The sequence below is a fragment of the Anopheles darlingi genome, chromosome 2 (assembly GCF_943734745.1).
Source record: "Anopheles darlingi chromosome 2, idAnoDarlMG_H_01, whole genome shotgun sequence".
Classification (NCBI taxonomy): domain Eukaryota; kingdom Metazoa; phylum Arthropoda; class Insecta; order Diptera; family Culicidae; genus Anopheles; species Anopheles darlingi.
Genome location: NC_064874.1, coordinates 1,017,501 through 1,045,000, shown reverse-complemented (window position 1 = coordinate 1,045,000; position 27,500 = coordinate 1,017,501). Strand labels below are relative to the sequence as shown.

Genomic DNA, 27,500 nt, shown 5'->3' with positions numbered 1-27,500 from the left:
TAGCAATGGTTAATATCGGTGCGTGTGAGACGGATCCCTCGAAGGCTCCTCGAAGAACTTTTAGAAAAGAAATAGAGATAAGCCCAACATTCCAACAAAATGCTACCGTTATAGATTAGTCAGAGGGTTCGTGCAAACACATTAGAAAGAAGAAAATAACCAAAAGGCGGGTTTATAAAGAGCCCAAATTATACATAACATCCAGAAGATAAAGTTCTACTACCAATGGCTACAGCTATCGAACATACAGCAAACGCATTACTGCTCTGTGCCCACACAATACTCCATTAACAAACACACACTCTGCGCGTTGTTCCTCCTTTTATCCAGCAACTATTGTTTCTGTTTTATTATTGTTCATTTGCAGTGATGATAGTAGGAAGAACTTAGGAAACTAGATGGGATTTAGAAAACAAATCATATGTTCTCAGCGAATTGTGCAAAACATCGAACCAAACAGCACTACACGATAGAACGCAAACGTGATCGCTACGTCAATAAGAAATTTGCAACAAATTAAAGGGGAAACAAAGCCTTTATAAAGAACCAAGAGCATTATGAGGGATTCTGTGGCTAAGATTGGTGCGAATTCGCGGAACTTGTTATGGATATTGCGGTGGTTCGTTTATAGTTCGAGAATCTGTTTTGTTGGGCTTGTTGGCGCCACGGCGATTTAAAGCATGACCCACAAACAACATTTGTGTTTCTCGTGTGCTTTTGCAACCATCTTCTGTTGTATTAATTGGTCCTTCCATGCTAAGACCTGGCATCTTAAATTTAAGAACAACGCCGTTAAAACTGACGACGGCGCTTTGAAAGGAGATAAGAAGTGGTGTGTCAGGTTTGGTTACGGTTCGACGTGACGAGTGGGGCGGGTGCTTATCGGTAGCCGCTAATTGCCAACAGAGCACGCTTGTAATCGCCCGATGTATCACCCTGGAAAAACAGCATCAGCAGCAGAGTAGTACAGATGGTTCAGGACGAGGGTTCAAGAATCAATCGCGTTTAACACGAGAAAGGAAAGCACAGAGAACGAGAAGAGGAAAAATTGAGGATGTTAGGGAGGAAATTTTGAAAATCATAAATTAGGATAAAACACGGGATACACGGGAAAAATTGACGGCATTCTATGTACAGCAAGAGGAGAAACACACTCGTGCAAAACACTCTCAATGAATGATGTCTACATGTGAACGATTATTGGCACTCCGGTTGGCATAAAACAACAGAAAACTACTGCAAACAAATTGAAAAGTACAAAAGTACACGGTACATTGCTCGGAGGAAATAGAAGATCATGTGCGCAATGCAATATTCCCCATAGGAACAGAAATACGGTTGAGCTGAGGTGTATTAGATAACATCTGTTGATTCTTCGATGCGAGATTCCATTCTCGCATCGCTTGTTGCTTCCCTTATGGAGCAGCAAGCTAACAAGAATTAGTGTTGGTAGTAGTGTTTACTTTAAAGATTACTTTTAGACTTTTGTTGATCGTTACCACCGACTCACATGAAGGTGCGCTGACGAACAAGCAGTCAAGAGCATGTTGCGTTGCACAATTAGCTTATGGAGGGAGGGATTAAGTGTTAAGGCGTGTGTATTTGGGATGGGTGGGTAATTTGTCTGTTGGAAGAGGGTTAACACGTATGAACGGAATGGCAGCGAGAACACAGCTACGTTGCACGGTTGAGACTGTGTGCTGTTGGCAACGAGGCGTGTAGGAAGGACAGGGAAGGTAGGCGTAGCAGATAAAGCTTCAAAGAAACATACCTTAATCCACGATTCCAGCGACTTGCCGTACATCTCCTGGAACGCCTCCTTGATGTCTCCGAGATCGATCTCGGACCGGCTTACGATGATGCGGATCAGCGTCTTATCGTTGGTACCGAGCCCGGCCATTGAGTTGTGGAGACGCTTGGCAAAGTACTGGACCTTCGATCGAACGCAACGAACGATAGCCTTGAAGCCCTCCTCGATGGCTCCGCTGAATTCGCGCTTGATAGCATCCTCGATCGGGTGGCCGGCCAGATTCTCGTAGTTCTCGAACACGGTGCGCAGCTGCTGGTATGAGCGGGTTACCAGAATCTGGTTGAAGATCGACTCATCCGTACCCCACTGGCCCTCGCCGGCTTCGTACAGAGCCTGGGCATCAGCAGCCGCGGCACCTTCATCGACGCCCTGTGGAATTGGAATGCTTTCATCAGACACGCCATACACCAGCAGCATGCATCAATGCTTACATTGTTCTCATCCCGATTACCCTGCACAAGAGACACGCAGAGACGCTTGAAGGCACCGCTGGTGTCGCCCTTTAGGTCGGATTCGAGCGACACGTTGTACATCTGCTCATAGAACTCGGCGATTGTGCGGATACCGTAGTTGGAGAGCGTACACAGGATCTCGATGATGGCTTCCTCATCCGTGCCGATGCCCGAAATGGCATCATGCAGCTCCTTGGCGTAAAACTGCGGCAGCGGGGTCATCAGCGCCAGGATGACATCCTCGAATTTGCCGCCCAACTCCGACTTCAAGTCACTGATCAGATCCTTACCGAAGGACGTCTTGAATGCCTGAGCAATCTCGAGGCGCTGCACGATACCACGGCGAGCCAGCACCTCAATGATAGCCTTCTCGTCCGTTCCGAAACCCTTCATGGCCGTGCGCAACGTAGCCGCATCCTCGTTGGCATCGAACGGATCCGCCGGGTAGACGGTCGGCGTGCACTGTAAATGAAGAGAAAGCATTATAACTTGGAAGCTTTGGAAACACCTTTTGTTGATCCATTTTCGCACGTCATCCTAGCACCAAATTTTCCCATCACGTCTCGCTCATTTCCATTTCGCTTAGTGTTCCGCGTTCCATTCCAACTACGCACGCAACTCACCGGTAGCACAATGCACTTATTTTGCGGCTCTTCTTGTTCTTCCTCGTCATCCTCCTCGGATGAGGAAGCAGATATGTTGCCGATGGAATCGAACTGATCGTACATACAGCCATCGGAACCCCGGTGCCGTGGACCACGCAGCATGACGCGTGTCCTTTGAACCAGCTGATAGCATGAGCTATTGCGAGAGTTGTGCTAAAGTATCCGATCAACCGCCGATGCGCCACCGATGCAAATTGCCGATTAAGGAGGAAAATTGAAAGGCTTTGTTATAACCCGAAACCGGCGCCACCATATACCCGGTGCTACGGGGCCAAAAAGTTACGCCAGAAATACCATTGATGAGCATTCCGTTTAGCATTCACTAGGACTAGAAGGGATGATGCTAGGAGTTGTGCACCACCGTGAAGATCCTTCACAATCTAATATCGGTAATGGACTGAGGTAGGATCGCCCCGTGTCTCCTCAATTATGGCCCAACAGTAAAGGGAGGGCTTATTCCTAAAGGTTTGCCTCATGATTGTTCATGCGAATGTAATCAACTCTATCCGATAATACTACGCATTCCTCATTACTAGGTTTCCCTACGGCATACTCAATATTATAATTGTTACTAATTTAGGCCAAAAGCTATATTCTCACATTCGTAATGAACCTCCCGAGCCGTTCTGGAACGTGCGTACGATAAGAGTGACCATGTGAGAAGGTGTGTTTTCTATATCGATTATTCCCCACCATTACATTTTTATCAAAAAACGGAGAGCTGCCAAGCCCATGTGACGAACCATTGCGGCTTTTACCTTCGCTTGGACCGGCTAGGAGAAAGTAATCGATAAAAGCCGCGACCTTCGCGGTGGCTATGCTGGTTTTAGTGAAACTAACGGAAAGCGGAAGTTCGAGAGGGCATCACTGTCAATGCCGTGACACGGAAACCTGAACGAATGGGGTTCAAATGGTGCAAATGAGAATCGACGTGCTGACATTCCAATGCCATTGAGTTCCGATGCATGATCGCGGTTAGCGTGACTCAGGAACTGTGGAACGACGACGAAATTCCGCTTACGCTATCTGATTTTGAACAGTATCTTTTGCGTTGTTATCAATAAGCAATATGTTTTTTTTACGGCAGAATGAAATTTTGTATAGGCTTTCGCTTTCAAAGGGGCTTGGTGTCTGATAGGCAAACCTATGATAGACTAGACTGCGTGGGATGGCGTATCGGAAGCCGTCACACGGAACACTAGCACTAACAGCCTTGGCGCCTTGTTGACTAGACACACTAGAAGGCGCCAACGGATGGCCCTACGGCTCCAGCGTCTTATTTTTTCTGCCTTTGGCAAGCCTCCAGTTTCCGTGTTAAATCATGGGATGGGATTTTGCGTGAGGGAGATGCGAGATTTTATGCGTTTCCGTTGTACCGCCATCATCTTCTTTCAGCGTTATTTATCTATAGTTAGTGTGCGAGCTCGCGGCAAGTGTCTGTGTGGGAATCATCGAATAGTGGGATGGTTGAAGACCACAGCGAATACAGCGAACACACCGCAATGATGTCATGCTTTGAGAACTATTGTGTCAAGGCAACGCATGACTGTGCCGCGAGCGATTCTCTTAAGTAGATGTTTCCTGAATTTAAAGGCCACTTTTGCGATTGATTAAAATATCCAACTTTCGAAGACTGCCGATTACACGTCGGTTGATTTAATCACGTGTTATTCTTATCAATTGGCAAAGGAGAGAAATGTCGACGATGTTTCTTATCAGTTACATAATGTGCTAGATAGTTCAATGCCCTGTTATCGGTTACTATTTGACTTTGATCGACAGAATGGCGACTGCGATCAATAAGTTGGCAAAAAACAATGACATGCTTGGTCCAACGTTACTAGCATGGGCTATGGTGTGTAGAGATACACTCATCATGCAATCATCTCAGCAGCCGATTACTGCTGATTGCGTTACTCATTCCATATGAGCGACGTGAAAGACTGCTATATACCGTATCTCTCTGAGGCCTTGCAGTTGCAAAAACAATCGGCATAATTGTGTGCTGTAAGGGAGTGTGTTTTGCTGGAGCGCGCTACGCGTCGGCTTGTGGTGTGCATGCCACCTACCTAGCTTACATCGATCTTTACTCAACTGTCCCCGTCATCACCCGTCTACACACGTTGTCTTCTATCGACTACTCGCTGTTTCATGGTGTGTAGATGCAGTATGACGTGTGTGTGGATGGACTAGTATACTGACTTACATTACGATACTCGCCCTCATCCTCAAAGGGCGCCACCCCATGATACTTACTTGGAATGGATAATACTGCGATGAACTCATTTTAACCACTTGCTTGTACGATGAAGGTACTTCTTTACTAGTAGTGATGAGGCACTAGAGGCTCTGTAAGCAAAAGTAAGAGGAGGAATGGGTTAAGATATGCAATGATTTTACTGTACACCTTTTTAAAATAAGTAACAGCGAACCGTGTAACACAGTTTTCCGTCCGCTGCCGCGAGTTCGGTAATAGTTCTTTGGAGTGTCAAACGAAAAGTTTCTCTTTACTTTCACCAGACCTACTATAGCACGCGCTTCACGCCGACGGATTCACTCCGGCAGAGAAATGTGTCATGCATGACTTGAAAAGATACGCGAGGCGGCATTCACACAAAAAGAACAGTTTGGAACAAATTCAGATAAGGGTCACATGGTCGCCCGCTCTAATGGAACTGTAGGTGCAGTGCATTTGAAACGCTAGAGATAGGAATCTGAACTCGTTGCACGTGAGCCTATGCAATAGCCACTTTGTATAGAGTCACACGTGAAAATTCCCCAACGCATAAATTGTCGGAATACCGTAAAACGTAAGCGGCTAGTTCGAGTAACTAACCGATTGCAGCGTCAACCTTTTATGAGCTACGCGTAGAATGTTAAACAATTCATTGGCAGTTGATGACACACACAAACTGATTTTGGTGTGGCGTAACTGTCTACTGTTTGGAAATATGCTAAGTGCATGGTTTGTAGTTGAAGGTGTTTCCAGCCGAAAGCTTTATTTAAACGCTCAGCTAATGGAAACGAACCGTGCCGGGGAGTGTCCTAATGACTCTGTCCATTAAATGGTTGATTTCCCATGTCGCATGGTGGAGACCTACGTATCGGATGAACATCGATGAGTAGTTGTGCAAAGGCTAACAATTCGAAGAACATTCCAATCATCGTTCTAGAATCAATCGATTGAATCACAGGTTCTATATGAACAAAGAATATTGGGAAGCTGATATTCGCGTTCACGAATGATGTCATGCAAGCAGCCTAAACCGTGAAGCTGCAAAAGTGTTCGTAGAGTGCTAATTGAACACATTGGCACCTACACCAACGACATGATCCGAATCAACCCCAGAGGCTCCGTGCTATACAAGAGTGTACTAACAATCGTAAAAACGTAAACCATCTAATAATAAACTACCATAGGGTGTATTTTCCTACGCAGACTCCCTTCACAACATGTGTACAAAATTCCAGCAGCAAGGTCTCAAATTTTACGACCATGGAACCATGGTCTAAAAATGGTAAGCCAAGGGACCGTGTCAACTCGATGTACTGTTCAAGCTCGCCCCAGCGAGTACCCCCGATTTCTCCAGTCACGTGTTGCAACTTCGTGACCACAAAACAACACCGGTTTCCGGTTCCCTTTGAATGCATCAACGAATGTTGGGAAATCAATCGCAAGCGATCGTTTGGGTGGCAAGAGGAAAATGGTCATGATGGATGCTGGCAGCGCAGCAGCAACAACAACTCATCGTTAAATTTAGCCGGTAGTCGTGAAATTTCACCGAATGTTTCTTGTGCCACGAGAGCAGCAGGCGTTGCCACGAATTTCTTTTAGCACTTTACGCGCCTGCGACCGGTGTGCTTGGGGATGATCGCGAACAGCATCGGCAGCAAGAAATTCAACGAGAAACGAACTTGTCTTCTTCCTCTCAGAATGGAGCGGAATTCGTTATACGATCTCTCTGCCCTTGCTGCATCATTCTATCTTCCTTTTGAACCGTCCGTTCCACTTCAATGCGGACGCGATGACCTCGGACCGGTCGCGTATGTCCATTAGCCAAAAAAATTCACTTCTTCTTCCCTGCATCGCCATAACTTTGAAGTCGGTTTTCGCTGCACGAGCCGCTCTGGCAAGACTGCCACACCAAATTGGACAACGCCAACGTTTCACAAGCGGTTCTCTCCATACAAAATTGTCAACGATAGCACTACCGCTGGCCACGGCTCAAACGCGGTTTTGTAACACTTGTTCATACAGTTCCTAAACTGCCACAGCTTTATTCAAACTATACGATCTACGAGAAGTCTGACTACAGCAATATAGTAAAACAAACCAGAGATAAGTGAAAGACCACGACGTACTTTGGAACCGCTCTCGACGACACTGAGTACTAAACTGTTACTACACCACGCGATTGAGTTTGCTTTTAGAGCAAGATTGTGGCCGCAGCTGCGCATGAGGCCATAGCATGAGTAATGAAGGTGCCCCCCTCCGAAACCGGTCCATCGCTATTCCAGAACACAAGACGCTTCTACAGTTAGTTCGGGAAAAAAGTAGATTTGCGACATTTTCAAATTTTTCGATTCACAGAATCAGTGCAAGATCAATTTTGTCAAATTTTTTTTAGTTGAAAAATAACGCTTTTGTTATTGGTATCGGTTGAACTCTGATGGAGACCGGCAGCTTTTGGGGGGATTTGGGGCGAAGATAAGATTTGGGGACTCGCGTCTAATCTCAGCATCAAGTGCAAAAGGGTTAACGGATCATCAAGGCGTGCCTTCAGAAGAGTTCACAAGGAAAGCAGAATGCTTAAACATCATAAACTCAAGATGCATGGCCAGCCACTGACATGGTTTGTTTGAGCCACGTTATGACGACATATGGGTATGAGTAATGAAGCGATTCAGCGGAATAATCTCGTGATGGTATTACTCACATAAATGTTATTCACATTCACCCCAGCATCAAGGAAACTAACTAAGTGGTGATTGTAACGCCTGTACGTATCAAGCACACGAGGGCCTGTTCTGATAGCTCGCACGTTGCCAGTTGGGATATTGCGCCGAAAATTTCAAATGATTAACGAAGAACGTAACGAAGGGGTAGAGCATTATGCACTACCTAACTAACTTCGATTTCCTTTTTTAAGTTACCAACTTTTTAAGAAACAAAAGAATCCGAGGACGACTCTAGGTGCCCTTGGCAGGCCTTTGGCGTGACAAAAAAACGGTCAAATTTAAATTAAGGATTTTGTAATTCCGCGTGGCAGCACTGCCGTCAAATTGCGGTACAATAACGGAGAGCAAAATGTCTTTCAAGACAGGAAGAGGAGCGTGCGGGAATAGCCGTGGCCACACGGGGCGAAAACTCTAGCGCAAACGAAAAAATTAATGCCAAAACGGTTTCGCTTAACCCTTACACGCTGTCAAATGTTTATACGTCCGCGGACATTTTCGCTGAACCCTTGACGCTATCGAACGCTTTATTTACGAAAATGTAGGTTCTTTTCGTATTGTTTTTGCATTTTTAATATAAATATAACAGCAACAGCAACAAAATCGTTAAAAACTGCAAAATTTTCTGCGGCCAAAACACAGATCTAAACAATAAGCCGTGGCCACACGGGGCGAAAACTCTAGCGCAAACGAAAAAATTAATGCCAAAACTTTTGCGCTTCGATATGTTTACATGGCCGGGTTGAGGAAATTAAAATCGTTTTTTTGAAGAAAAGGATTGAATACACTAGCAATGATCACTCACTGTCGATGTAAACCACAAAAAGAACATATTGTGAGCCCTACCGTTTGCAAAAAGCTTTTACGCTAGGTTTTACGCTCCACGGACCAATAATCGTTTGACAGCATGTAAACGGCAAGCGTAAACGTTTTGGCATTAATTTTTTCGTTTGCGCTAGAGTTTTCGCCCCGTGTGGCCACGGCTATACGTTTGACATTTCGATATAAATTTTGGGCTGCGTACCCCTGCCACACGAAGCGTAAACGCTTTGGCATTAATTTGTAAATTTACGCGTAAATTTACGCTCCGTCTGGCAGCACCTATACGTTTGACATTTCGATATAAATTTTGGGCTGCGTACCCCTGCCACACGAAGCGTAAACGCTTTGGCATTAATTTGTAAATTTACGCGTAAATTTACGCTCCGTCTGGCAGCATCTAAGTAGGTAAAGTTGGAATATTCCAGGATATTTACCAAAAAAAGCCAACAATGACCGGAACAAACGGAGTGCAGCTGACGGAGGAAGAAACGGAGCTGTACGATCGGCAGATTCGTTTGTGGGGTCTCGATTCGCAAAAACGGTAAGCACCTTGCCTTCAACCCACGCAAACTTTTCTAACCAACCCGGCTTTCTCCCTCGCAGACTCCGGGCCGCACGTATTTTGATCGCCGGCCTCAACGGACTGGGAGCGGAAATAGCCAAAAATGTAATCCTGGCCGGTGTGAAGGCCGTTACGCTGTTAGACCACCAAAAGGTGTCCGAGGCAGATTTTTGTTCGCAGTTCCTCGTTCCACAGACGGCTCTCGGTAGCTTCCGCTCCGAGGCCTCGCTCGAGCGCGCCCAGCATCTCAATCCGATGGTGGAATTGAAGGCCGACACGGAGCAACTGGCAGCAAAGTCCGACGAGTTCTTTAAAGAGTTTGATGTGGTGTGCATTATCGGAGCCTCCACGGAGGAACTGCTGCGCGTGGATAACGTGTGCCGGGAGGCGAACGTGAAATTCTTCGCCACTGATCTGTGGGGCATGTTTGGCTACAGCTTTTCCGATCTGCAGGAGCACGAGTTCATGATAGATCTCGTCAACTACAGGGTGATCTCCAAACCGAACGAGAAGCGCAAAACGGAAACTTACACGACGCCGGTCAAACGTACTCTACAATATCCGGCCTATCAGACGTTGATCGATTTCGATTTCCGTGGCGATGCCTACGCCCGAAAGCTGAAGCGCAACGGTCCGGCACTTCCGTTGTTACGCGTATTGCAAGCATTCCGCGACCAGGAACAGCGTGATCCTGCATACGACAAGCGAGAGGAAGATCTCATCAAATTGCTGCAGTTGCGGGACAGCCTGGCTCCTGGCATCGTACCGGACGATGCGTTCGTGCATGTGTTTGCACAGATTTCACCGGTTGCGGCCATCGTTGGGGGAGCGGTTGCGCACGAGATCATCAAGGTGGTGTCGCAGAAAGAGGCCCCACACAGGAACGTGTTTCTGTTCGATTACGAAAAATGCTGCGGATTTGTGGAGCTGGTCGGTGCCGAATCTTAATCTGCCTCCCGGAGCGCATCCAATATGTTCTTTCCATTCGTCTTACTCGATAATTACCATATAATTTCAATAAATAAAAAAACGAGGATGTAAAGAAGCTGTATTTTGCTTGTTAGAAATGTTGTTCTAGGACTGGATCGTCTGCTGTAACGGCTTGACGGAGTGTCGATCCTATTACGGAATCATAATGCCATGGCGATAGCCCTTGGGGCTGACTTACTTTTACATCAAGATCCTTTCCACGTAATGTATGGCCAACAGCGAGGCTGTTGGAATATACCAACGATTTCCCCAGCTTGGTGGAGCACGCTTCTTCTGACCATAGCAACTTCCTATCATCGACAGTGATCTCCCGAAGTGCCAGTTTCAACTCTGCCTCATCGTAATTATCGGAATCTAACACGTGGGCTATCAACTCGTCGATAGGTAAAGCAGCAACAGGCTGCTCTTCGATCATCCTGATGCCCTTCACCATACGGTGGAACTCCTCCGGATCGAGCGAAGCCTGATGGTCCGTTCCTTTCCATGTTTTATCGAGCGTAAAGTGTCGCTCGACGATTTGCGCTCCCAGGGCCACGCTAGCGACGGTTAGCTGAATACCCAGCTCGTGCCCCGAGTATCCTATAGTCAGCTTGGGAAAGTGTTGGCGATAGAGCGGGATCAATTGCAACATAGTGTCCTCCGGTGGTGTTGGATATGCCGAAACGCAGTGTAGCAAGGCCACATCGCTTCTTTCGAGAAATATGTCGCGAATCTTACAAATCTCTTCCCAATTCTGCATTCCGGTTGAAATGATCAGTGGAACTGATCGGGCGGCAGCATATCGCAGCAGCGGAACGTTGTTGGCATCACCAGAACCAATTTTAATAAATGGCACCATCAACTGTTCTTCGAGCTCCCGGAAAGAAACCATGTCCATGGCGGAAGCGGTGAACAGAATACCAACATCGTCGTTGGCAAACCGTTGCAGCTCTCGATAATCATCGATGGAGAACTCTAGAAATGCCTTATGCTGACCGTACGTTTTGCCCCAAGAATTGCTACCTTCGTAAGGACGAGCTAGAGCAGCCGCAGTAAATTTTGCCTCTAAATTTGATCGCTGGAACTTTACACAGTCTGCGCCGCAATCCTGCAAAGGATAGCCAGTACAGAGTGTTAGTTTGCCGTGCAGCCAGCGCTTTTGCATCCGGGTACCTTTGCTTTCCGTATCATCTGCTTAGCAATCTCGAGCGATCCTTGATGGTTTTGCCCGATCTCAGCAACCACGAACACCTTCTTGCTTTCTTCTTTTTTGCCCCACATTGCTTTTAAACGTGCTTTATTGCAAACGTTATGAATTGCTACGAAAATAACAGGACCTACGGCAAACGCCTATGTACACGCCCTTCCGTGGGTTGGGGACAATTGGGGACAATTTGGAATCAGAACTTTCACTTTACGTCACACGCATTCCTTAGCTGCTGGCACCCCTCTTCCCTTCCTGCCTCTCGTCTAATACAGATAGAGACCGAATACGGTCACCACGCAGAAGATGGTAGAATTGCTAAACTCGCCCGTCGCATGATTATCGGTTTCCGGGTCCCACCGGCACCGGGAGACATACTTGCAGCCTGCGCCCAGCTGCTGGCCAAGCATGACCTCCACTACATGCTTGTAACACTGCATATTGAGATCACGCACTTTCAAGCTGATTTCGTCGGCCAGCACTTTGGTGTAAATTGCAGCCAGTTCGGCATTGTATTTCATTCCTGCAACAAAGGACAATTGCTTATCGATGGCCACAAGGATCCCGGTTCCTCAGCTTACCTGTTAGTGTCTTCGTTAGAGCGGTATTAATGATTTCGCGAACCTTTTCCGATTTGAATCGCTCACCCAAACCCGGTCGCATAAGGTAGGCGCCGGTCATGAGTGTTCCGCTGTCCTCGCCCGGCTGCTGCTGGCTACCTTCGGGTAAGGACTCCTTCTTCTCAGTTTCGGCACTATCGTTGACCACCATTCTGGAGAAAGATTTGTTCAGCGGTCCTCCGAATCACAAACGAGACCGTTGCCTCCTCGATCCGTTCGAGTTGGTTCTTTTTCGTTTGTTGGTTGCTGCGTAACGGGTTGTTGGTTGCCGTGCGACGGTTTTATCGAAACACACTTACTGCTTACCGTTCGGAAGGTTAGAAAAAAGGGTTCGTGTGAATGTGGAATGTCCTCTTACCCGGTAATTAACGTGTATCTTAAACTTTACAAAGTTTTATTCGGCATCAGATCGCGATGATGGTTTCATTCCGAAACTGCCGCTTTATTCCATGATTTTGTAAAGGTATTCAGCGTCGTTTCTTGTTGATATTCTTTCCAACGGGAACGATCACACGAGATCAATCCTTGGTCATTTACGTGTCGTTTTGTCCGAGAAGGTCCTTAATTCTGCACTTGTTAAACTGAATTCCAGCGAAGGAATTTCCGGAACGAAATTCGCACCCGCGAAAATGTAAACAAAGTGTCGTGAAGAATGTAAACAAGCGTCGTGAAGAATTTTCAAACAGAACTCACGCAGGAAAAGTGGGACCAATTGTTTGAATGCAGTTTTATATTTTCTTTCCGCTAGGCAGATAGGAGTAAGAAAAGACGGAAAACAGAATGTTTTAACATTAATGATTCCTCCTCTTGATCGTAGTTTTGCTCCTGCCTCGCGGAACAGGCGATCTCGGCACAACTCAATAAATCGTTGGATGCTTTTGCCGTGGCATGGTTCTTACATTTTAATGCCCCCTTTAACAGCTCCCGAGCAATGCACGTTTGCAAATATTTTACTTAAATCTATCCTCTGTCCGATGCTCAACCGACTGCCCTAGCGCCCTAGAAATGCGCTGTTGGAACGACCTAACTGATTCTAGAGACGGAACGGAAACTGCCATCGACCAGCTTAGCTAAAACAAACAGGAAATTAGGGATGCACCGCAGGCGCACTTGGTTGAAATGTTGGAAATACTTTTGCTCTCCCTCCTCCGGGTCCCAGCCTTTCACTTCTTTCCCACTTAGTGGGGCTTCTAGGATTAAAAATAATCGGAATTCGTGATAACGGAAACAGTACGCAGAGTCCGCGATGAAGACGAAAGCAGACGGAAAAACGGACACTTTGTTTGAATGACCGGTACCCTGGTCGAGCGGACACAGTCGTACCGTAGAGGTAAGTAGTATCGCTTGCGCCTACCACAGTCTTCCCTAACCAGTCTATCACATTGCGGCGTAATCGAGCTGGATGTTTATCTGCCGAACACCGATCGCTTCGAAGATCATGCGCGTGTGCTGTACGACGTATTTGGGATCGACATTCTTCGATACTTCCAGCTTGATCACACCCACATACACATCGGTGCAGAGCGTCCAGAAGTGTGGCTCTTGAACACTGTACACGCCGGCCAATCCCGTCACCTTCTGGTAGCACGACGGAAGTAGCCTATCCAGTGCAACGGGTTGTCGTTGCATCAGCACCATCACCGATTCCCGAATCAGCGAAAGTGTACTTAGACCTATTGTTAGCGCAATAAACATACTGCAGATCGGATCGGCACGCATCCACCCGAACATTTGCATCAATATGGCGGAGATTATGACTCCGACGGAACCGAGTGTATCGGCCAGGATGTGCAGAAAGACGCCGCGCATAATCTGCGAGTTGGTCGACACTATCTCCGAGCTGTTGTGGTGGCTGTGCCCGTGGTGATCGTTGCTACCGCCATGCGAATGTCCATGATCGTTATGATTGGACAGTAGCGAGTGCGTATCGTGGTTGTGATGATTACTGCCACCGCCATGGGAATGGCCGTGACTGATGCCACCATGGGAGTGACCATGGCTACCACCGCCATGCGAGTGCCCGTGGCCTCCGTGTTGGAATGCATAGATACCGACGAAGTTGACCAGCAATCCGAGCACCGAAACGACAAACAATCGCTCGTGTTTCACCTCTGGCGGCTCAATCGCTCGCTCGACTGCCTCGGACATGATGAAGAAAGCGATGAACAGAAGGAAGAGACTGTTCACAAACCCGGCCAACACCTCGGCACGCACATAGCCATAGGAATACTTTTCATTGGCGCGCCACTTTGTAATGATGGATGCCGCCAGTCCCGCCAACAAGCCCGTACAATCGAAGAACATATGGAACGAATCCGAGATCAATCCTGCAACGAATGAGAAACGTGTCTGAGTGAGGCCACTCCGCCTGGCGCTTGGTTTCATATTGCTCACTTACCTAAACTGTTCGTCCAAATGCCGTACATTAGCTCAACGAAGGCGAAACTCAAGTTGAGCAACAGAAAGAGGAGCAGATTGCGGGAGTTTCGATCGGACAGAATGAGCCGGGTGAGGTTGTTAAACTTTTCCCGTATCCGGTAGCCGAAGCTTCGCGAGTCCTTATGCGTAAGCGGCAGCATTTTACAGCAGGATGTTTACAGCACACTAGTGATCCTCTTTATGGCAACGGACGTTCTTCTTCTTCCTTGGAAAGTGGGAAATCTGACCTGAAAAAAAAAACCCATTTAGCGGTGATTTAGGCAGTACACTAGCTGATAAGGTTTTGATAAAGAACAGTGCACAAGGTAGGGCGGCTGGCGTCCGCGCAAGTAAGGTTTTACACTTTGTGGTGATCGCGTTTGCCTACGTATGCATGATAATCGTTGTTTGTTTATGGGGACACTTCCGCGTTGGAAAAACACATTACTCTACACATTTGAGGCCACGGAATGCTTTTTTTAATCAGTGACGACAGCAAACCCCACCGGCCAAGCCCTCCTCTCACCTTGTGATGCAGCTTCAATCGAAAAAGTAGCCCGAAACCATGGCCTACTGTGTGGATTGGCCGCACGAGGATCAGCACCGTTTGCGGAACATTTTAAGTAGCAAATCGCGATTTGGGTCCGCTGAATTTTCGCGATTTTCACGCCAAATCGGCACCGACGATGTTGACAACACGACACCGCGTCCACACACACACAGCTGATCCGCCGTACCCCTCGTCCAGACTTGAATAATTTGCGGCAAGATAATTTGCTGTAATTTTACTTTCTGGCGTGCGATGGATTTGTGGAGGATTTTAGACACGGATTTTAGACTCATAAATGGGTGAAACCAGAGAAAATTGCTAGTTCGTTTTAAAAATTGTAACGGTGGGTATGACAGTGACTCTTGGAGAAAGAACGCATACTTGGTGGATTGTGCCGTTGACACCTTTTAAAGAAACGTTTTGGGACAAAATTTGTTTGTAAAAAAGTGGCAATCGTTGTGTTGATAAGTTAATTGCTCATAAGTTGCTGTGTTGTGCGAAAAAACATGAAAAATTTGAATTCGCGAAGGGAGAGAAAACGCACATTTCAGTTTGACAGTAGAGCATGCGTTTCGGCCTGTTGCGGCCGCAGAGAAAACGCTTCGTCAAGCTCGTTGAGTGAGCGTGCGTTCAACCTTTTCCGGCCAGCCTCCTCTTCAACCCGTGCTCTCTGCGGGAAACAACCCGTGAAATTTACTGCGTGAAATTCTCGGGAGAATTCGATATTTCGGAGTTTTGGGCGCGTGTATCGCGTGAAATTCGATACCACAATGGTAGGTTGGAATTGGCGAATTTATCGCTGAGTTTACCGTCGAATATATCGCCGAATTTGGATGTTGTTGTCGAGTGGACTCCTCGCCGGGTTGCCCGACCGAATTGCCAGCGTTTACACCGCCCTGAGAGTGCGCGCCGTGATGCAAAATTACCGGAGTAGCTCCTTCGTGTTCGCAGTGGCTGTGGTTCAATTGGCAATTCGGTTGTGGGCATCTCGGTGTCGTTGGCCAGGGCCCCCTTTACTGACGCTATGATGTGTGTTGTCTGTTTTTAGCCTCCGAAGAAGGATACTAAGGGATCGGCGAAACAGCCGCAAAAGACCCAGAAGAAGAAGGAGGGAGGATCCGGCGGCAAGGCCAAGAAGAAGAAGTGGTCGAAAGGAAAGGTTCGCGATAAGCTGAACAACCAGGTCCTGTTCGATAAGGCCACCTATGACAAGCTGTACAAGGAGGTGCCAGCGTACAAGCTGATCACGCCGTCGGTCGTCTCGGAAAGGCTGAAGATCCGCGGATCCCTCGCCAAGCGCGGCCTACGGGAGCTGTGCCTGAAGGGTCTCATCAAGCAGGTCGTGCACCATCACGCCCAGGTTATCTACACCCGCACCACCAAGGGAGACGATCCAGTGGCGTAAATGGGTCGCCCGTCCTCCGCTCTGTTCCGTTTGTTTGCCGTAATTGTGTGTAATTCCAAGTGAAGTTCATCTGCTCCTTCGGAACCGGCAGACGTGCTGGCAGCGAGTGTGTGCTTAAACGCGAAAGTGTTCCTCGCGGCGCTGTGAACTCACGCGACACGCGTTTGCTTCGGAATGGAAACAAAATATACTTATGGTTAACTAAGTAATTGGATCGCTTCGAACGCTTTTATTGGAAAACATTCACACTTGGCCCTTTTCAATCATCAACTCGTCTTCGTCGACCTTCTCCACGGCCTCCAGCACCACCGCCGGCCGTCGGACGACGGTAGCCCTTCTTTTGTTTGAGGTGTTTCTCCTTGAAGTGGCGGACGCGACGGGATTGCTTCAACTGTTTCTGCTTCTGTAGGCGGTTCTTCTGGCGGAACGCTTGGCTTGACTTCATGGATTTCAAAGCGTACCGCTTTAGCTTGTGCTTCAGTTCCTTCTTCGAGCGTATGCCTTCCAGGTTCAGTACCGGACCTTTCTTCTGCTTTGGTTTCTCTTCTGTGGCCGGTTTCTTTCGCTTTCCACCTTCATCGGCGTCCTCCGTTTCGACAAATGGAGTGAACTTGTGTTTGATCTTCTTTTCTCCCTCCAGTTCCATGCCCGGGACCACACCTATCCGCTTGCGGTAGTCCTCGTCGTCCTCGTCGTCCCCTTCGCTGCTGCTCTGTCCATTTTCTTTGTCGGCCTCATCTTGTGCCAGGGCAGCACCTCGATTCTCCCCGATCCAGTTGTTCTCCTTTGCCAACGCACTCGTGGACAGTTCTACGACCTTCACGGTCACATTCTCCGTATCATACTCTTCCTCCTGGTCATCCTCATCCCCATCTTTCACGAGATCGGCCAGCTCCGGGATGGGTTTCTGGGACTGGTACAGCTTACGCATGTTCTCCTTCGCTTCCGCTCGGATGCGCTTCTTCTCCTCTTTCAGCCTTCGCTGCAGCACTCCTTGTGCTATCTTCCGCCGATGGAGCTTGCGTTTGTGGAATCCGCCAAGGAATTCTCTGCACGAGATGGAAAGCGGTCGATCAAAACGTGTAAAGTTGCAGGAGTTCTAGACTTACGCTCGTTTCTCGGGATCAAACACCAGTTCCAGCTTTGGTCGCTGAAACGGTTTTTTGTTTCCTCCCTCGGATTTTCGCTTCATTTTGCTCGAACTTGCTGGAAACAGGGAAAAGACGTAATTTTTAATCGGCACTCGCCGGGAAAACTTGCACGCCGTTTGTTTTCCTTTTTCTTCTTCTTCTTCTTCTTCTTCGCCTTCTTCTTACGTCAGTCGTGCGCTGTATAAACAGGGTCCAGGAGTCGAAAATTCCGCGGATTGTTCGAATCCTAAAACCGCAGTGTTGTAAACGACGAAGCAAATTTTTTTGTGTTGTTTTCTTCTTGTTCGAACAGCTGTATGTGGGAATTTTCTATCTTTTTGGCCTTTTTTCGGGAATTTCGTGATAATAAAAGGTGATAAGTGCAAATTAGAGCCATTAGCAACTCCCGCCGTCGTTCCCGTTGGAAAAGTGCACCGGGAAAGTGTAAGAAAGTTGGAAAACGGCGGCACGAAAGTTCCCCCAAAAGACCGGACTGCGGAAAAGGATTATACCTTATAATTATCCTTATTATCGATTTCTCCTTTCAGCCTCTTCCAAAAAACCTCAACAGAGTTACAGAAATTCACAGAAAGAAGCTAGCGAAAGTCCAGGAAGCTGGATTTAATAGCCGTACTGGGTCCTCTCTGAAGTTGAAGAAGAAGAAGAAGGTTCTTCAGGAAAAGGGATTTCGTGAATTGGATTTGTGCAGCGCGTAATTTCGTGGATTCTGGAAAGAAATGTGCGATTCCGACAGCGAAGAGTTCGCTAGTGCGGACGAAGATTTCGAGGATGTGGAGTCGGATGAATCTGAGGGGACACAGACTGCCGCTCCTGTCGTGCCATCCAAGCAATCCGCGGTGAAAAAGGCTGACGTGGATCAAGAAAGCAAACCTCCAGTCGTGAAGGACGATACCAAATCGAACAAGAAAGACACAAAGAGCTCCGAAGATGTTGCCGCACGCGAAAAGGAGAAGAAGGAAATTCCAAACGAGCAGCAAGATGCAGCACCAACTACATCGCAGAAACCACAAGAAGCACCATCGAAAGAACAACCACAGCAGGCTGCGGATTCCGTTCACCCCACCGAACCAACGATCCTGGATGATGGCGAGCTGAAATCAGAACAGCAGAGTTCTGCGGAACCCCCGAAAGAGGAACCGGATCCGGTGAAGGCCGCTACTAAACCGGAAGAACCCGACCTGAAACCGGTTAATCCTGTCGACAAAGCAATTGATCGAGTCGACAACATAAAACCTAGAATACTGAAGCCACCAAAGCCACAGATGATTCTAGAGGAATGCCGAAAAGAGCCGGAAAAGCCCGCAAAACACCCGAAAGCCACAATACCCACGAAAGAATCGACACCTGCTCCTGCGACGGAAGAAGGATGGGACGATTTCGATGACGATTGGGGAGACTTTACGGTGGACAGTGCTGGATCTAGTCAGACGAAGCCATCTCAGTCCTCCGGAAAGCAGCAAAGCAAGGAACCGTCGCCAGGAGTGAAGGCCAGTTTCCGCGATGTGGACATCGATGAGGTCGAGAGTAAACTGAGTGACTTCATGAAACATAGGGATGATCCTCCGATCGCATCCGTTCTCGATCGAGTAGCAGCTGGTGGTGATAGTGGTGGTGGCGATGGCGGTCAGTCTTGGGGTGGTTGGAAACCATCGTGGGGTGGAGCAGCCGTTTCGTTCCTTTCTTCAGCGTCCAAATCGGTCGCTTCGATAACGACCAACATAACACAGGTGATTGAGTCCGGCATTGGTGTGCCTAATCCGGAAGATCTGGCACGGCGGCAGGCCGAAGAGGAAGCGAAACTGCGGGCCGATGGCTATCTGCCCGAAGAGAAACCGTCGGAGGAGCGACCAAACCCATCGGAGGATCGGTTCCGGTTTGATCAACTCGTCTCGGGGGTTACGCAAATCAGTAGCAAAGTCATTACCGGTGGCCTGGACACGCTCGAGGGCATTGGCAAGAAAACGATGACCATTCTCCAGGAGAATGATCCAGGTTTGTTGAACAAACGGAAACTGCTGGGGCTGACGCCGAACGATGGGGTCATTTTGAGTCAGGTACTACGAGAAGCGAAAGCAAAGACGGAAGAGCGAGAACGGAATTTGAAACAGATTCAGAAGCATCAGTACAAGAAGAAGCTTCACTTTGAAACGCTGTTCGATGATTACCACGGATTGGTGCACCTGGAGGCGCTCGAGATGCTATCGAAGCAGGCGCAGCTGAAACTCGAATCGTTGATGGCTCCTTTGACTGGGAAAGCCCTGGAAGAGCTGCAAGAAACGATGAATGAAGTGAAAGAGCTGTGCGAACTACCTGAAATGGAGTCTGAAGTGGCTGATGCCGATGGCACGCAAACGGTCGACGAGTTGGAGCAAAAGCTGCGAGAAACAATCGTCGATCTGGATCCCAGTGTTAAGGTGGATTTTGGAGAAATTCTGAAGAGTTGGGCCGAATATACGGCGTGGTTGGATGCGAACAGCCGTGCTGACGTGGAACTCCGGTCGGCGCAAGACATTTTCGAGAAGGCCATGCATGCGTTGGCCCAGACAACGGCGCTCTGTGTGCTGAGAATGCACAAGCTTGCCGAAATTCTGCTCATCAGCGAGCATCACAGTACGGCAACGGAGGCCGATGTGCTGGTCCAACTGACGACGGTGTTTTGCTGGCATCTGAGCGGGGTAGCGGCACGGTTCTGCACCGAACTGACCATTCACAAACAGAACAACTCATCGCCATCAGCGAACGAGAGTGACGGTAGTACACTCATTACTAACGTCTTTCTTGAGGTATCATCATCCTAGAATCCAACGGTTTTCGTGTCCATAGAATAACACGTTTTTCGTTTCGATTCCAGGGGTCCAACAGTACATCATATATTCAGAACGCGTTCCAGTTGTTCATCCCTATCCTACAGCTTGGCGCGGCTTAATCGCATCCCTTACTCACCAAAATCCAACCTCTCTCACGGTGTCCGATATTGTTGTTAACAAACCCTTCCATTTTCCATTGTAAGCAGAGTCTATTCGCACTTTTTATTGGAAAATATATCTATACATATACCATGTGAATGTCTCAGCCGGATGTTGATAACAAGCGGGAATAAAGCTCTGCTGCTAGAAACAGCAAGAGAAAAATCGAAATCCACAAAAGAAACGCCTGGCTATCAGCCATACCGCTTCACTCTTCCCGACACAGCAACCAAAGCATCGATGAATAGTCAACTGGTGGAGGAGAACGTGCAAATCAAAAGCCTCGCTATATCCCCCATCTTCTACACTTCTTCCAATGCTTCGACCATCAGTAGTTATGGTAACACCGTGTTTTCCACCGAATCATCGACTGTCGAGTGTTGGTTTGGAATCTTTTATTCCGTCTGACGAATGCACACATCCTTCTAATCCGTTTCTTTCGGTTAATCGCAATAATCCGTTTCCGTTTGCAACGATTTCAGCTGAAATGGAAGCCTTCGGCGTTGAAAGCTTGCAGCACGGCCATGAAATCATCGATATCCATTGAGCGAGCTCGTTTGCTACTAGCTTCCAACCGGTCCAAGATGGTTTCGACTTTTTCCTTCACATTCAACTCTGCCGGTACGTCGATGTTCTTGAGGGAACAGTGAAGCTTGTAGTTGTCCTCGAGCGCGGTCAGCACGGTCGTCTGTTTGAAGGCCGCTGCCAGTGTTTTGTTTTTGCGCAGGAAAGCGATCCGCGTAAGTCCGTCCCATTCGGTGTAGTTGATTGGAGGCGGCGGATTACGAGGTTCAATACGCACTACGCTCGACTCGACCTTCGGTGGAGGTTTAAAGTTGTTTTTGCCCACCTTCATTAGCATATCGACGCGCGCTAGTAGCTGCGTGTTGATACTCAACCGGCAGTACAGTTTGTCGCCCGGTTTGGCGACCAGCCGTTGAGCGAACTCGCGCTGAAACATGAGCACCGCGCAGCGAAAAAACGGCCGATGGAGCAGCAGTTTGAAGACGAACGGTGAGCTGATTTGGTACGGCATGTTGGCGACACAGATGTCGAAGAACGGGAGATCTGTCTTGAGCACGTCACCGATCAGAATCTGGAGCTTGGGCTGTAGGTGCGTTCCCTGCACGCGCTTCTGCAGTTCGGCCACCAGGCGTGGATCGATTTCACAGGCTACGACTTTCTTCACCTTCTCGAGGATCTTCACCGTCATGTTACCGGTACCGGGACCGATTTCCAGTACCACATCCGTGGGCCGCAGCGCCGCCTTCTCCAGCATCGAGGTGATCACTAGCGGGTTCTTGAGTATGTGCTGCCCGAAGTCCTTGTTGAAAACGATACCTAGAAGAATGAGGCAGGTCATAACTGTTGCTTATATCCGTTGATTCACTATTTACCCTGTTTGGCCACTTCATTGTGAACCCGCGACTTTTTCTCCGCTCGTTCTTTCGGCATTTTTGTCTTTTATTCCGCGGCGCACGTTTTCTGAGGGTTTCCTTAGGAGGTGTTAAGGGGATCTTTTGCGCTGCGGTTCTCCAAGTCTCCTACACCTCCTGGCCTACTTCCTCCAACGGGACCGACGGTGGGAGTTGTGAAACAACTTGCACTTGTTCTTATCACGATATTGCTCAAAAAAGTTAAAAATTCCCACCTTTTTAACCAAAACAAATTTCTAACCTCAAAACCAAAACAGTTTTTAAGGGAGTTTCACGGTAAGCATTTATACTGTGCGGTTCAGGAGTTCCATGCCGGGCCAAACTTTGGCCGTCGTGGAGGCGCATGGTCGGTCATGGCAAGCGAGTCCGGGCATGCTGGATGAATGGGAACAGATAAAAAGAGCTCCAAAGTCGGGATAAAGTCAGACGAAGATCGACCAGACGAAGAAAAGAAAATTCCAGTTTAATTATTTCATTTATATTTTATTTAGGTCAACGTATAATACTTTGAAAGAAAGAGAAACTTAAACTTACAAATACGGCCTTGGACTATCCGCTAACTTTTGCTGTATGTCGGTTTGCTGTTGCCGGTTTTGCTTATTTATTTCATTCTCCGACACAACGGGGGGACAATGGACGAGAGAATTTGCTTCTTCTGCCCGCTGTTTATTTCCATGTCTGCTGTATATTTGCTTATTACTTCGTGGGACATAGTCTAATATCAAGTTGTTTTCTTGTGATTTGCGCAAGCAGGAAAAGAACGATCGCCGTGTACTGTCGCTGCCACTGGGAGTTATCGATCAGTAGTTGTTTCGTTTTGGTTTTGCTTGATACTCTTGTTTGCCTGATCTCGCTCCCTATTCCCTATGCTACGATCGTCAACTTGTACCCCCTACACTAAGATTACATTAATTTAATTCTCGCAATAGTTTTCTTTTTCCCGTTAGTATCACATTTGTTTCCACGTTCACCACCGATTCGTTTCACTTCTAACTCGTTTGCCTCTCCTACACCTGCCCTGCCTTCTCCTACTCCCGTGTCTATTGCAATGAATTAGAGTATCTGTTGCGTCGTGTGTATTATCGCCGGAACCACCGGTTCCCCATGTGGCCGGTCCCTCCCGAGTTCACTCTCAAGAGGAAGATTGACTATTTTTGATTATTTTTTTGCAGCACGTACTCCGCAACACTTGGAAACCGATTCTTCATTCTGTTCCCCTTTCTAAAACACGTTTCCGAATCGATCGTTTCATTTGAGTTAAATTTGGTTTATTTTTCAAACATTCGCGATGATCGCTACGCTCATCACCACGCGGCTTAAGCCATTTTTGTGTCTGTTTTTGCGATCCTTTGCTTACTAATTAACTTCGCTTAGCTATACATTCTCTCACACACATACACATACAACTATACACGCACACACATGCAATTGTGTCACAACAAAATGGCAAGATCAGTTCGAAGCAGCGGTTTTGCTCGGGGCAACGCGTGGCTTACTACGGTTTTTGGTGCACCACGGACCGATGATAGTTAGCTTAAAAGTAGCTAAAAGTAGGGGTGATGTTCTGGTTTGTTTCATTTTTGTTCGTTTTTAGGTTCCTTTGATTAAAAGTAGTAGTTCTGAATGTGTGTGTCTGTGTGTGAGTGGTTGCTCTGTTGGTGATGTGTCGTAGTAGACACAACCGTTATTGCGTGCCTTGCGATCCGATTTGTTCACTAGGCTACTTAGATTAAAACGGTTACTGCAAAGGAGAAAGCGATAATGTCCAGCTGTGCTGTATTGAGATGCATCGCCCGATGTAAAATCTCGCTCTCGCGATTCGATACACGCTATTGTCGATTGGGTTTGTTCGTGCTCCTGTGCCACACTTCCCCCTTCAGCCGTGTGCTTTATGGTTGTTCGGGGAGATAGAAATCTTTAAAAGGTTAGGGTCAAGCCAGATTTAGATTAATTTAAAAGAACGCGAGGCACCTGTATGTTCTCTTTCTCTCTTTCTCTTATATCTTTCAGCAGTGATGTTGTAAAAGTGTTCACAGGTATGAGCAACTGGGTAGTAGCAAGTTCGTTTGCCTGCTTGTGTTCGTTTTAAATGGCCTTTTGCATTGGGATTTATCGCGCCAGATATGCTTGCTGGCTCAATCAAGGCGCTTAAAAGATGATAATATTCTGCCATAACAGTGTTGATACACATTTAAATACTTAAAAGAGGTGCACGATGACATAATACGTGCCTATGATACAGAGACAGCAGCGAAGCGCGGTAGTACCATCGATTATCCTTTCTCTTTCTCTCTCTCTCTCTCTCTCTCTCTCTCTCTCTCTCTCTCTCTCGCTCTCTCTCGCTATCGATCTCTTCGCTTCCAGAGCGCGATTGTACGGCTACCCAAGGTAAAACTATATACACAGCAGTATCTTACAGTTACATTACATTTCTGTTTTAACGACTAAGTATAGCGCGAAAACTGGCGAAAATGGATCCAACAATAAATATGTTGTTTGTTCGCGCACATACCTATCTAGCAATGAAGAAGCGTAGGGTATATGGAACATTGGAACATTGCATCTAATCTGCGGAACAAATACAATGACCACGTGAATACGTACATACACCACCTAATTACACACGCACATACACACGATTAGATTCCTATTCCCTACGCAATAATGCCGGACCGCCGGCTTATCTACTTCTAAAGGTATGGCGGCTACGAGAAACTGGATATTTATGTGGAACATGAAGTAGTAGGCTGCTTTTCCAAAAAGCAAACGAGCATGGCATTTGCTGCAATGATGCATTCGTTTTGTGGTGCGCTTGTGCATGCACTCTGCATGCACGGTGCAGCTCCGGTGTGGCACTCTTGATGATGCACGCGTTTCCACTGGTAGAGAGGTGTGGGTCATTTGTACTTGTCCTCCATCCATGTGCTGCGTTCTTTGAGGAACATTTCACAGATTTACACAGGCTGGACTCCTTTTATTGAAGGAATGTTTTTGGCTTGGCTCGCTTTCTGGGCATCATTACACCTTCGAAAGGGTCGATGCTTTTCATTCCGACACTTATGACACCGATATGACGGAGCACACGAGCGTTGTTAGTTGAGATATTTGCGACACTTTTTCGATCCGCACGAACACGGAATCTTCACATCCTCGAACGGGAATTTGTAGTCATAGGTGAGCTCCTCGCCCTGAACGATGCGGCGCAGAGCGAAGATGATAATGTGCTTGTGGCCTAGGATATCAACCACCTTGGAGTAGCAGTTGGGCTGGTGAAGGTAAAGATAAAAAGTCGGAACCATGGATGAGCAAAGGCGTCACCATCATCTGTAACATCGATCGTTGCTTACCTCACAAGAATGGTTGATGAATCGTGCCGCATTACCACGCATAGTCGCGTCGACAACAAAGTTTTCATCGATCTTGAACATGTAGCAACCGATACCGCGCCCATCGTAGTACCGCTCCCGCTTGTCAGTCAATGTCGATCGAATTAGCTCCCCAGCATACTCGATGACCATTTCGCCTGCAAAAAAAAAAAAAACCAAGGGAATCATGAAATGATCTAGACTGTGCGCATTCCTTATGCCTCCTTCGATGTACTTACCGGCCTCGATATCGCGATTACAGAACAACCCACGACCGTGGATGTGCGACCGATAGACACCAACCGATTCCTTGGAGGATTCCTTCAGCGTACGGTAGCGCATTGCCATCGGAAGATTGCTGCCAGTGCCACGCCTGCCAAAAGAGCACGTAAAAAAGATCGACGTGTGTTAACCGCGATGTCTCGCAAGGAGCTAGGAGTACGATAACTTACCTTGGAATCACTGTATCATCGATGGTCTGCGCGACGATGGGCATTGGTTGCTTACGATGCCGCGAAGCCAGCCAGCTGAACATGTCATACTCCGAGCGGCTACTATACGGTTCGCAGCGTGCCGTTCCATACGCGTTCTCCTTCAGGTCGTCAAAGTAATCCCCGTTGGCAATGCTACCAGCACCGGTCGTTACTCCAGAACCCGATCCGAGGGATCCGAGAGCTGATTGCTTTTTGTGGTAGAGCGGATTATACTGCGTACACTTCTCCACTCCCGGTAGCTGCTCCAGCAGATAGCGAATGGCGTTCGTCTTTAGCCCAAGCATTTGCACTCCGGCCATTTCTTTCAGCTGACCTTCCGGAAGGGCCGATAGACCATGGGCACGCCGAGCGATCTGTACTGCTTCGAACAGCTTATCCCAGATCTCCGTGATCGAAGTGGACTTGTAGGTGAATCCGTCCTGCGACTGTATCTCGTACAACAGCTTAGGGCTGCTCGATCGAGGAACTGCCGGGACTTTCGGAATCGTTGCGGCGGTCTGTATCGGTGGTGGTATCTGCGTGTACTGTTGCAGCTCATCATCCAACTGCATCTGCTGCTGGTGATGTGGCGGAAGGTGCTGCGTTGGTGACGGTTGGGACAGTGGCGATGGTTCCGGTTGACGGATTTTGCCAAACAGAACACTTTCCGCATCGCCATCGTTCAGCAGCGCACTATCAGTGCAGATTCCAAGATCGCTCACGGAAAGATGATGGCCCAATCCACCGAATCCACCGGCATCGACATCCTCCTTCTTGCCAATGTCACCAAACAAGGAGGAAGACATCAACGACAACGGATCCTCTTGCTGTTGTTGCTGTTGCTGTTGTGCATCTACTGTTTGGTCAATTATGGCCACCGTTGAGGCGGTCGTAGCCATGGAAGGCGAGGTGGCAGCAGACCGGAACTCTTCGTTCAGTTCCGCCACTAGTCGTTCCGTTTCTGCGTCTCCCTTGGTACCGTCATCGACCCCAAGCAGAGGGTGAGCAGCAGCACATTCGGCAACGACCGTCTCCAGAGTACGCTGCTGATGCTCGATACTGGGTGTACGACCTTCGATATCCGTTGGATTTCCACCGTAGCTGCGCAGGTTTCCACGAACACCTGCATCAGCGGTGCCAGCCATTTCCGCCGCTTCCTGGTTCGTCTGCTGTTCCAAATTGTCCAGAATTTCAGAAATTTTATCTTTAATTCCAGGCGAATCTGATTCATCCATGAGACTCGGCGAGCCAACACCACTGCTACTGCTGGTGTTACTGTCCATACCACCACACCCGTTCCCTGGTGTCCCATCATGACCCTCGGCAAGCATTTCCTGCGTTTCCGCTTCCAGCGAGTGTTTTAGCTCGTCGATACGCTGCGTGACCGTATCTAGATCGTCTCCAGCCTCCATACCACCAGTTATCGTTATGTGATGATTCAGTTGCTGTTCGTCCGTTGAGCTCGCGCTTCCATTCTGAAGGTTATCCGTGCCTATCAGGATCGGTTTGATTTCGATATGCGGCATCTGGGACTGTTGCTGATGGTCCTGTGCCTCAATGATGCCACCTCCGATCGGTATGAGCGTACCGTTACCATCGAAGCTGAGACTGAAATGGAAGCTAGGAGTCGTATTTTGCAGCTGCTGCTGCTGCTCGTGCTGCTGAGAGCCGGGAGA

At 47.9% G+C, this 27,500-nt stretch overlaps 10 protein-coding genes across 15 annotated transcripts in view; 3 read left to right on the top strand and 7 right to left on the bottom strand.

Moving 5' to 3' along the window:
* The window catches only part of LOC125952202 (annexin B9), an 8,919-nt gene extending 1,514 nt beyond the window's left edge, over positions 1-7,405 (bottom strand). For 3 of the 6 annotated variants that reach the window (XM_049681538.1, XM_049681541.1, XM_049681539.1), the window contains exons 1-4: positions 7,290-7,405; positions 5,184-5,276; positions 2,242-2,724; positions 1,772-2,179 (exon numbers count right to left, since the gene is read on the bottom strand). In XM_049681538.1, the coding sequence (XP_049537495.1) occupies positions 1,772-2,179; positions 2,242-2,724; positions 5,184-5,213 (921 nt within the window). In that variant the 5' untranslated portion in view covers positions 5,214-5,276; positions 7,290-7,405. Of the gene's footprint in view, positions 1-302; positions 937-1,771; positions 2,180-2,241; positions 2,743-5,183; positions 5,277-7,261 lie in introns of those variants that run through there. The other 3 variants (XM_049681536.1, XM_049681537.1, XM_049681535.1) reach the window with 3 other exon arrangements.
* A 1,621-nt stretch (positions 7,406-9,026) lies between these two features.
* On the top strand, positions 9,027-10,312 carry LOC125952205 (SUMO-activating enzyme subunit 1). The gene is made up of 2 exons (XM_049681544.1): positions 9,027-9,246; positions 9,309-10,312. The coding sequence occupies exons 1-2, from the start codon at positions 9,155-9,157 to the stop codon at positions 10,213-10,215; spliced, it is 999 nt and encodes a 332-aa protein (XP_049537501.1). The 5' UTR covers positions 9,027-9,154; the 3' UTR covers positions 10,216-10,312.
* Positions 10,286-11,545, bottom strand: LOC125952204 (sialic acid synthase). Its single transcript, XM_049681543.1, has 2 exons — positions 11,410-11,545; positions 10,286-11,344 (listed from the first exon to the last, which is right to left on the bottom strand). The coding sequence occupies exons 1-2, from the start codon at positions 11,515-11,517 to the stop codon at positions 10,328-10,330; spliced, it is 1,125 nt and encodes a 374-aa protein (XP_049537500.1). The 5' UTR covers positions 11,518-11,545; the 3' UTR covers positions 10,286-10,327.
* Positions 11,546-11,565: 20 nt separating this feature from the next.
* LOC125952210 (dynein light chain Tctex-type protein 2B) lies at positions 11,566-12,695 on the bottom strand. Its single transcript, XM_049681548.1, has 2 exons — positions 12,022-12,695; positions 11,566-11,963 (listed from the first exon to the last, which is right to left on the bottom strand). Exons 1-2 carry the CDS (start codon positions 12,209-12,211, stop codon positions 11,707-11,709), a joined length of 447 nt encoding a protein of 148 aa, XP_049537505.1. The 5' UTR covers positions 12,212-12,695; the 3' UTR covers positions 11,566-11,706.
* A 148-nt stretch (positions 12,696-12,843) lies between these two features.
* On the bottom strand, positions 12,844-15,178 carry LOC125952203 (zinc transporter 7). The gene is made up of 3 exons (XM_049681542.1): positions 15,005-15,178; positions 14,459-14,726; positions 12,844-14,387 (listed from the first exon to the last, which is right to left on the bottom strand). The coding sequence occupies exons 2-3, from the start codon at positions 14,637-14,639 to the stop codon at positions 13,438-13,440; spliced, it is 1,131 nt and encodes a 376-aa protein (XP_049537499.1). The 5' UTR covers positions 14,640-14,726; positions 15,005-15,178; the 3' UTR covers positions 12,844-13,437.
* Positions 15,179-15,639: 461 nt separating this feature from the next.
* Positions 15,640-16,642, top strand: LOC125952215 (40S ribosomal protein S25). Its single transcript, XM_049681554.1, has 2 exons — positions 15,640-15,801; positions 16,077-16,642. Exons 1-2 carry the CDS (start codon positions 15,799-15,801, stop codon positions 16,431-16,433), a joined length of 360 nt encoding a protein of 119 aa, XP_049537511.1. The 5' UTR covers positions 15,640-15,798; the 3' UTR covers positions 16,434-16,642.
* Positions 16,643-16,648: 6 nt separating this feature from the next.
* On the bottom strand, positions 16,649-17,716 carry LOC125952207 (nucleolar protein 12). The gene is made up of 2 exons (XM_049681546.1): positions 17,543-17,716; positions 16,649-17,482 (listed from the first exon to the last, which is right to left on the bottom strand). The coding sequence occupies exons 1-2, from the start codon at positions 17,623-17,625 to the stop codon at positions 16,693-16,695; spliced, it is 873 nt and encodes a 290-aa protein (XP_049537503.1). The 5' UTR covers positions 17,626-17,716; the 3' UTR covers positions 16,649-16,692.
* Positions 17,717-17,844: 128 nt separating this feature from the next.
* On the top strand, positions 17,845-20,643 carry LOC125952191 (protein FAM114A2). The gene is made up of 3 exons (XM_049681514.1): positions 17,845-18,007; positions 18,112-20,367; positions 20,436-20,643. Exons 2-3 carry the CDS (start codon positions 18,301-18,303, stop codon positions 20,508-20,510), a joined length of 2,142 nt encoding a protein of 713 aa, XP_049537471.1. The 5' UTR covers positions 17,845-18,007; positions 18,112-18,300; the 3' UTR covers positions 20,511-20,643.
* A 118-nt stretch (positions 20,644-20,761) lies between these two features.
* On the bottom strand, positions 20,762-22,229 carry LOC125952206 (probable dimethyladenosine transferase). Its single transcript, XM_049681545.1, has 2 exons — positions 21,948-22,229; positions 20,762-21,891 (listed from the first exon to the last, which is right to left on the bottom strand). The coding sequence occupies exons 1-2, from the start codon at positions 22,003-22,005 to the stop codon at positions 21,029-21,031; spliced, it is 921 nt and encodes a 306-aa protein (XP_049537502.1). The 5' UTR covers positions 22,006-22,229; the 3' UTR covers positions 20,762-21,028.
* Positions 22,230-22,454: 225 nt separating this feature from the next.
* Positions 22,455-27,500, bottom strand: part of LOC125952186 (histone-lysine N-methyltransferase trithorax) — a 91,478-nt gene continuing 86,432 nt past the window's right edge. The window contains exons 3-6 of the mRNA XM_049681502.1: positions 25,804-27,500; positions 25,591-25,724; positions 25,334-25,509; positions 22,455-25,252 (exon numbers count right to left, since the gene is read on the bottom strand). The exon at positions 25,804-27,500 is cut by the window's right edge and continues 9,716 nt beyond it. Coding sequence (XP_049537459.1) covers positions 25,079-25,252; positions 25,334-25,509; positions 25,591-25,724; positions 25,804-27,500 — 2,181 coding nt within the window. The 3' untranslated portion in view covers positions 22,455-25,078. The remainder of the gene's footprint in view (positions 25,253-25,333; positions 25,510-25,590; positions 25,725-25,803) is intronic.